The 9762-nt window shown below is 38.0% G+C and overlaps 1 protein-coding gene across 5 annotated transcripts in view; it reads right to left on the bottom strand.

Moving 5' to 3' along the window:
* Window positions 1-4979: 4979 nt before the first annotated feature.
* Window positions 4980-9762, bottom strand: part of SLC41A2 (solute carrier family 41 member 2) — a 104396-nt gene continuing 99613 nt past the window's right edge. For all 5 annotated transcript variants that reach the window (XM_074375147.1, XM_074375148.1, XM_074375146.1 and 2 more), the window contains one exon: window positions 4980-8252. In XM_074375147.1, coding sequence (XP_074231248.1) covers window positions 8067-8252 — 186 coding nt within the window. In that variant the 3' untranslated portion in view covers window positions 4980-8066. The remainder of the gene's footprint in view (window positions 8253-9762) is intronic.

Genomic DNA, 9762 nt, shown 5'->3' with positions numbered 1-9762 from the left:
AGAGCTGTTCCTTTCTTTTCTTTTCTCTTTACTAGCATTTTCTCCTTCCTATAATCAGCCAAACGCCCCCTGCAGAAACACTGTATATGGATTGGCAATTTAGTTCCCCAAAGTTCAGTTGTAACTCTGCAGATGTTTCAAATTTAAAACTATTTTTTTCCATCTCTGGTTTCTCAAAGATTCTTTGACCCTACAATTAAAAAAGGAAAAACAAATAACTACCAAATGAACGCACTAAAGACCATACCTCTTGACTCAGTATTGTTAACTGTCTATATAATGTTAATCACCAACCCCTGAGTTCAGGAGAGCAGACAGTGTGTGCGCACCCCCGGGAGCTGATGCACAGTCCCCTCAAAGACGGCTCTCCTGCACTTGAGTGGGTATCTCATGTGACCCTGATTTTCTCACAGATGTTTCATGCTGTAATTCTTGATTCTACAGTTGTTAATCTTACAGAAATAATTTAGCAGAAGGCAGAAAAGCTAGTATTTATTAAGTACATCCTACCTGCCTACTATTTTGTTCCACGTACTTTATCTCATCTAATGTTCCCAACCACCTCATGAGGTAGGAATTACTACCCACTTCTTATAAATGAGAAACCTGAGTCTTGGAGATTAAATGAACTGCCCAAGATTGAGCTCCTTATTAAGCGGCAGAGGCAGGATTCAAATCCAAAGCCCATGTCTTTAGAACCCACCAAACTGAGAATTGGATACATTTAAGTGAAAACATTGTGGAAAACATGTTCTCCCGATAATTACTATTCATTCAGCCCTTATAATATACATACTTTCTCTCTAATCTTTGTGAAATCTGTAAGTAGGTATCATTGCTGTTTTATAGAGAAGGAAACTCATCCTTCAAGGTGTTGATTTGCCTGCAGTCAGTCTCATGGTCAGACAAGGAACTGGTTCCATACAAGGGTGGGACTGAGGTTGGAACCCAGGTCCATGTTGTTTCAGAGATGTGCTTTTTTTTGGTAGATCAGCTGGATCTGGTGAACTCACTGAGAGTGACTGTTTATTGAGGTCTAATTATATGCCAGGCACTAAATGGAAGAAATTTTTACATATTGAGGTATGGAGAAGTCATTCTGGCTTATACATGATTTAACTTGAATTTTATGCTAAGACAGCCTGCTTATAGCCCAACAAACAAACATTGTGCATCTGCTTTAATTATTAAAGAAAAGGGTGCATTGGCCAGAAGTAAAGAATGTCGATGTTCATAGTGAAGATTAAATACCTCCCTTCCGGGGACACCAATGCTGCTCCACTTTTGATGGTAAGACTCCTTTCCCAGGTGCCTAGGCCATACTGACGTGCTGTGTACGTACTGATTTTTTTTTTTTAAACGATGAAGGGTGTCTACTGATATTATCATCATCTGATTGATTGATTTTCCATTTCTACTCTAAAATATAGCCCCCACACAGACTTTAGGGGAGTCATTTATCAATGTACCCCCAGCTTCTAGAATAATGCCCAGCATAAAAGAACTGCTTAGTAGATAACTGAGTTACACTAAATCAATAGGCTAGGTAGATTCAAGTATTTGTTGAATTAAATTGCATTAAAAGGTTAGGATCTGTAATGTGTCTGACTGACACACAGCTAGGAAGCGGCAAAGCCAGAAAGTGAGCTCTGCTTATTCCAGCACGTGTTTATACAGAGGAAACCCAGGGAACAGGAAGGAAGAAGATCTCAGTACATCGGCGATATAGCCCAGGGGTCAAAGAAGACAGGGGAAGGGAAAGGGTTTCGGCTGACAGGTGCTGAGCAGAGAGGAAAGAGTGAGGAAGAGGAGGCAGGAGCAGCTACTGCACAGAGAGCTGGCAATTGGAGAGGAGAGTGGACAGTGTTAGTGGAGGCTCCTCCCTCTAGGGGAGGCTTTGGCATAACAGGGAGCGGAGAGTGAGATCCTGATGCTGAAGAAAAACAGGTAAGGGGGAGATGTGGCAGAAGAGGCATAGGTGAAAGGGTCAGCTTTCAACAAGGCGGGATGTCAGGCAGGAAAAAAGATGAATGGGTAGCACGTCCTGGAGGCCTCAACCTTCTCCTTGTGGAGGAATGTAAAGAACACCTGCTGAGAAGTGGGGGTGGAGAAGGGGGGCAGGGAGAAGGCTGGAGAGGGAGGAGGTCGGGAAGTGTCTAAGGGCAAGCTTGTGCAGATGGACAACATAGGTTTGTAATAAACCAGGTCTGAAGAGTTGGTGCCAATCCCCAGAAGTTTGGTGAGGCTTGGGAGAAGCACCAGAAAAGGCTGCCTGCGGGAACTGCCCAGAGTTGGCAGCCTGTGACAGTATGACGTTGTAGCCTGAAGGGCTGGTGACAGGGAGGGAACTGCTCCCCTCTTCCGGGCCCACATTTATGTGTTATTTCTTCTTATAATACCCCATCATCATTAAGTATGAAAGCAGTCCACTTCTGCAGAATATCTTTCCTCACCTGCAAGAATAAAAAAGAGATTCCCATTTTAAAAATACATTAGGTGATCATTACTAAACAGAACAAAATCAATCTTTTTTTTTAAGAGTCTGAACCATGGTTAATTGCTAATTAGAGTTGGGGACCTGTTGTCTAGAAAAGTAATAATTAGAACAGATTTCAAAAAGTAAATATACAAGCAACATGTTCATTATTGAAAATCTGGACAATACAGAGAATTTTAAGAAGAAAAAAGTATCTGTAGTCACATGATCCAGAGGAAAAAGCATTTTTAATATTTTGATGATTTTTAAAGCTGGAATCACCCCGTTGATTATTCTGTACACCATGCTTGTCACACACTGTCAGGAATGTTTTCTAACTCATCAAAGAATTTTAAAACTATGAATTCACTAACTGTGTCATACATTTTATAGATATACTACATTTAATTTTTTTTAACTTTCAGCCTGTTTCCAAGTGAAAAATTTCAAGTTGAAAATTGCTGCAAGGTACATTCTAGTCATTACCTTAGAACAGATTTATAGAAGTGGGACCAGTAGGTCAAAGAATGTATTTTTCAGGTAAAATTTTAAAATTATTTTTTGAATGAGTAATACACACATAGGTCAAAAATCAGAATGACCTAGAAGGTCCACAGTCTTATTCCCATCCCTGCCCTTGTGCTCTTTGACCCCTATAGTTAACTTTTTAGTTTCTTATTTTTCCTTCCAGTGTATCTTTCTTAAATGTTTATCCTTAATTCTCTCATTCTTACAAAAAAAGAGAGACTATCTTTACACAACTGTTCCATGTCTGGTTTTTTTCACTTCATTATCCTGGACATCTCCCCCTATCAGTGTGTAGAGATACTTCTTATTCCTCATCTCCTAGTGGTTATGTTTGATGGTGTGGTTGTACCACAGTTTATTCCACCAGGACCCCTGAATTGTCCTCCTCTGCTATTATAAATAAAGCTATCATGAATAACCTTGACATATGCCATTACATAGATGTTCGGAAATAGCTGTATATAGATTCCAAAAATGAGATGTAGCGTGACCCCCTGCTGCCAGGGTGTGCAGGAAAACATTCTTTGCAGAGCTTTGACCTCATAAGCAATCTGATTTTTAAATGTTTTACAAAATTCTTGGGCCCATGTGAAGTATAGAGATTTATCGCTGAAACTTTAGTATAATGAGTAAAAAAGAGATACTTACATATTTGTGGATTGTCCAATAAATGCCAAGATTCTTCAATGTGCAGGTACCATCTTTTTGTGTTCGTTATTGTCACATGCACCATTCCTAATTATTTCCACTGTTAAGATAAAAGGAGCAAAACTGTTATTACTTGCAATGCTCTGGCTGTTCGGGATCTACTCATATTGCAACAGTATAGATTTTCTGGCCTCTGCTTTTCCCTAGTACCATTTATTTAGTGCTGTTCACATTACTTGTTGCCACATCATCCATCTTGCCCCCGGGGAATACAGACTTCTAATGGCTTTCTTCAAGGTTGTTACTGTGCTGTGTTGATGGCATCCACAAACTCTAGTCTTGCCAAAAGTATGCAGGAAAACGTGATTGGGAATTTTTTTTCTGATCATGGAAAATTTACCATTTAGAATTTTATCACGTACATGTACGACAGTTTCCAACCATGTCTTCTCTTGAAACTTTAGCCTGTGGTTACTACATTTCTAGGTGTGATTTCTTTCAGTGTCGACTGCACCCTGACAAGGAGTTAAACTTTAGTCAGGCTCTGGAAACTTCTCCTCGGTCCATCTATGCACTTCCTTGTAAAACCCAGATGTAGCAAGAACCCCAAGTCAATTTAACCAGAACCCCTCACCCTAGATAACTGATCACCCTTGATATCTGAATGGGTTTCTCATCCCTGACCATCCCCCAAGTGATGTCCTATTACCTTGGCCTCTTCAGCAAAGAAACCCGTTAGGCCCAATGAAGACAATATTTCAAGAAGGGAGACTCTCAAATACTTTGACTGAGTAAGATGAAGATTCCTTACTGAGGACTGATCACTGACATGCAACATAGAGACTGCTGGTGTCCCTGACAGGTGTACCTTCAGTGGAGCAGTGGGGACAGAACCCTGATCTCCTAGAGAGTGAAGTAATTAGAGAAACAGAGTAGGCTCCTGGGCAGTTGAGGGGTAACTTGATGTCTGAGGTTATAAATCTGAAGATCTGCCCTAGCAGTCATGTGTTTTTCATGAGCCATATTCAGCTGCTCAAGTGCAGGCAAAGAGGAGGCAGAGGAGAGCTGTACTTAACCAGAGCGGTCCAGTAAGTATGAAGGAGGCAGTTGAGGATGTACGGATTGACGGGCCAAGGAATGTAAGCTGAATAATGAGTGAAAGAGTGGTAAAGCAGTTGAGTGGAGTTCTAGGTATGGTCAAAGCCCAATTCAGTATGCTTGTAAATACAACATGCGTACACAGATCAGAGTCTCCTCTGGGTGAGTTCCACACAGATTCAATGTTCATCTAGTTTATCAAGAAGTAAGTACAACGAGGCCGGGTAAATATGTTTTAAATTTTATTCTTATTTGAGTTTACAACAATTCAAAGATGGCAGATGCCCATTATAAATGGGTATACTATACCAAAGCTGTATTATAAGGCAAGGAAGCCCAAAAATTACTGAAAGATCTTTAAAAATGTACTTCATTTGGCCACATCATTGATAGTCTACGCTGTGGAATTTTTGATGTCTCTCAGAAGATACATTTATGTCAATTTTCATTTTTATCAGGTTCTAAGAAACTTCATTAAAAAAATGACTGGTGGGAAAAAAAATGTTTTTGAAAAGATTATTTGTGTTTAAATAAAATGCCTGATAAATTAGTGAAAGGAAGAAGTTTAGAGGGCAAACTTATAAAAATACTGTGAATTTGTATTAAGTAATACTGATAATAAATGATTTTTGTGGGTAGATAAAGAAAGTAATCTTTTTGGTTCCATATGTATATAAAGGCTTTCAAAAAACCAGTAAACATTTTTAAAGGAATTTAAATCCCTTTTATAAGTTAATTCAGCTAATTAGTAACTGACTTTTCTATGCCTTTATTTTTTTCCCCCATTACATGTCTTTTGGACATTTTGCTACTGTAACCAATATTGGGTAGCAAAAGAGAAAGGGGACAGAACTCAGATCAGTCATCGAATTACTTATTAGCATCTATGAAAAATGCTAGATCTGGGAAGGGCTGTGACAATTAAATGTTCTATGAAATAAGGCATTGTTCTTTCTTCCAAAATTTTCATTTATCTTTGTTTTCCTTGGCCTTGGGAACATGAATAATTTAGCATTGCCTATACTTACCATCAAGGTACATTAAATGAAGATTCCCTTGTCTGAAATCAGAAAGATGTAGCAATACTCTATTCTACTTTAGAAAATCCTGTTTCTCCAGTTGATTTCCTCTCAGTTAGTTAGGTACTCTTGGTACACTTGGAGGGTCTTAGAAAGATAACTGGCCTAGGAGGTTGGAGACCTGGACTTTAGTCACAATTTGGGCAATTTGCAGCTGTACAACATTAAAAACGTAACTTCTCTGATTTTCAGTTTCTTCTGCTGCAGAGACAAGAATATCTACCTGACCTATTTCACAGGTACTGTTGGGAGTACTAAATAATACAGTGTATCTGAATGTGCTTTGCAATATGTAATGCATTAGATTAAAGTTGTTGGTAAGTGCTTTAAAAATGTGGTTTGCTATTCGTAAATGCTTTAAAAATGTGGTCTGCTGTGTTCTTTTTATGTTAAAAAATCAAAACAGAAGTCATTGGGAAATATAAATGCTTATGAATCATATAGACCAAATGTAAATAAGTAATTTACAAATGCTTTACAATAAAATCAAAGAAATTATTTACGGATTTTTTAAAAATAAAAAATCTTTGATGCTAAATATTCATCAACTTAACTTAATCATTCTTTCTTTTATAAGAATGTTCACTATGTGACATTATAACTCTCCAAAGGAGAAATTCTATAATTAGTTCAGTTCTCTGCCTTTAAAGCTTCATTATAAGGCAGAAGAATGGAATAATTGAAGTTTTAAAATAAGCAAAAATATATAACTCTAAACCACAGTCTCCTTATTTTAAAGAGCTTAATAGGAACACTTCCCCCAATATATTTATAAACAACTTACTATTTATATAATGTTAACACTAACTCACAACTTAAACCACAATGATCAAAGTCAATGTGCATTTCTTCTTCCCTTTATCAGTTAAATTACTAAATATCTGACAGTCTTCAGAGATTTCTCTGTATTTATTTTAAATGAACTATATGTAATATAAAAATGCTTATCTATTGAATAACTAAGGTGTTGGCCAAGTGTTTGGAATATAGATCAGGATTTTAGAAAAAATATCTGAGAAACATAGCAGTGTACCTGGTAGTGTCTCATGTACAAATCAGCCTGTGCAAACAGATGATATGGACAGGCATGAACAATAACTGAAGTAACCCACCAACCCCTCTTTTAAAATGGTAAGCTGAAAAGTTTCAATAGACTTCTTAAGAGCAAATGAATCATTAGTTCATTCTAAATCTTGTATCTTAGTTATATTAAATAGTGCAGTTTTTTTAAATAAGAAAAGTATTAATTATAATGTAGGTATAAGAAATACTAAATTCTGGGCAGAAGCAAAATTCTTGCACCAAATGACAAAAGCGTAACAATAAAATGTGTTACTGAGTAACTCTAGAATGCTAATATGCCAATAGCACTATCATCTTTGCTATCAACAGTCCAAGATTCAGCTCTCCATCAAGAGTCTCTGTCTCCCTCTCACACACATACACTCTGACGATTTCTCACAGCATCTTGTCTTTATAAATGCAGCTCAGATTATCTTGTTTTTGACTATTGTCTTCTGAAAAAGATCAACATTCTTTCAACAGATCAGTGATCAAAAATGACCCCTCACTTTCATTAAAGGCCATTCTGTCTTTAAAGAGTAGCCTGCCAAGAACTTGCAGAGTTGAAATTAAATTAGCATTAAATTAAATTAAATTGGCACATACAAGCAGGTAAAAGTGAGTTTGTCTCACACTCAGCAGAACATACTGAGGTCAGGTTAGGAGCAAGTAATTGGTAAATTTACCCTCAGCGGGCAGAGAGGTGGGCACAGTTAAAACTATTAAAAGCTTGACCAGGCCCCTTTCATTGTAAAGTTTGCTTTGCAGTTCACCCCATCTGTGAGACAAGAAAGACTAACCAGAACTCTGTTTCCTCTAACATGGCATTATAAGTTAAACAGTAATACAGTACATTTCTGCTACGTCTGCGGTTTTTAAATTATTCATTGTAAATGTCCTATATTCTTTCCTATTTAATTAATTTCAGGGATTGAGCTTGGATCTATGCCTACGTCAAATTATCATTTATTCTCTGAAAAGCAGCACAAATACTGTTCATTCTGGTTTCAACACAAGTTCCTTAAAAAATGTTAAGGCCATTTAATGGAATCAAGGTCAACTGAAGATTACCCTGGCAGAAGTCACACTACTGAATAAAAATTTTTGAAAAAGAGCCATAAGTGGTTGTCTTGTGTTTTCCTTCTTGGTAACTGGAGAGCAATTTGTAGGATTTATTAGTCTCCAACATCTCCATCTCGATCTCCGATAAGCCAAAGAAAATGAAAACTTAAGGCTAACAAGGCTGTCCCGAGCAGATCACCCAGTGCCGTCAGATAGGGGATGGAGAAACTGTCTGGGTCCTTTCCTTTCCTCCAGAAATGATGGACCATCCAGTCGGCAATCCACAGCAAGGTAAACACCTAGAAGAGAACACCAAAAATTACTGCTGTGGCCTGGATGGTCCCAGCCCAGACAACATGGCCATATGGCTAAGACACTGCTTTCTCAAAGGAACAGCATCTAACTCAAGAACCATTCTGGAAAAGAATAATTGACAGGAATATTTTCTTTTCATAAGGGAAAAAAACCTATGTATCTCTGCAATTTATAACATTTTTCTTCAACTTGTCACATCTTTTCATTTTCTTCTAGCCTCCCCAAAACCACAATGATCCTTATATTTAACAGTGTTTGTTTTACAGTTGCCAAACCACTGTTACATGTCAACTTCTTTCTATGTGATAAATCTGTGAAGAAGGAAGAAGACATAGGAAGAAGGAAATAAAAAACTAAAATAAGGAGCAACATTCTCCTACTGCAGGTATAATGAAACTAAATGAAGATGGAGAACGCATCATTCATTTAATTACTAACTATGAGGCCCTCAGTGGATTGTCAAGGAAAAATCCAGTGCAATAGTTAGAACAATAGCCAGAAGGTAGGTGAACTGAGGAATGAGTTGTCTGTATAGATACAGACATGGACAGAGTCAAAATATTTCAAATGGCTGTTCAAATATGAAGGTGATAACATGTATTTTCTAGGAGATCAGGAATATTAAGACCTTTGTAATGCTGTGAATTTTGAGATCAGACAAATGGTTTTTTTCTTTGATCCATTTAAAGTAAGAAGATTCTCTAATTTTCAAACTCTTGAAGTATAAAAGGGATTTGGAATTAGAGAGGTTAATGTTGACTGGCTTGGGCCGAGCTGGCAAGTATAGTGCAGTGGTTAAGAGCACTCCTCCACACCTTCTAGCTGACTGTGGGCAAGTTATTTAACCTCTCTGATTCTGTTTCTCCAAATGAACATGAGAGATAATAATGGCATCTACCCTCGTGAGGATGCTGAGAGGGTTAAACAACAGACTAAATAATTCAGGGCTGGGCACGCAATAAACTTTCAATAGACGCCTGTTATTAGTAGATTTTAGCAGTGTCACTGCTGTTACTAGTTGCAGACTCTCGGACAGTGAGAACACGGGTATGCAGAGGAGGAGGCCCACCCAGGTCTAGCCTCACCCAGGGTCTGTTACCCTTCGGTGCTCTGACAAGTAGGCTGTGGAAGTAAGGTGTCTGCCCTGGTTTCTAAACTTCTGTGTGCTGTGCTTTAGCTCGGACACCTTGTCCAAACAGAGAGATATACACCTGTCCCAAAGGAGTGAACTGCAGATGTCTTTGGACGTCCATCAGAGAGAGGGGTTGTACTTAAGTCCTATTTTCTTTTGCATGAGGTTGATTCTTCGTTAGTGTTTCACTGGCAAAGACTGCGAATCATACAACATTTCATCAGGACAATCTGTTTGCATGTGCAGGAAGCATGGAATATTAGAAATATTCCTGCACTTGGAAGTCATAAGGTCTGGATTTGATTCCCAGTTCTGCCATTTATCAGCTCTATACCTTTTGGGCAAACTTATTACCATTGAAC

The sequence above is a fragment of the Camelus bactrianus genome, chromosome 12 (assembly GCF_048773025.1).
Source record: "Camelus bactrianus isolate YW-2024 breed Bactrian camel chromosome 12, ASM4877302v1, whole genome shotgun sequence".
NCBI lineage: Eukaryota > Metazoa > Chordata > Mammalia > Artiodactyla > Camelidae > Camelus > Camelus bactrianus.
Note: the sequence above shows the minus strand (reverse complement) of the source record. Positions and strands in the feature narration are given on the sequence as shown.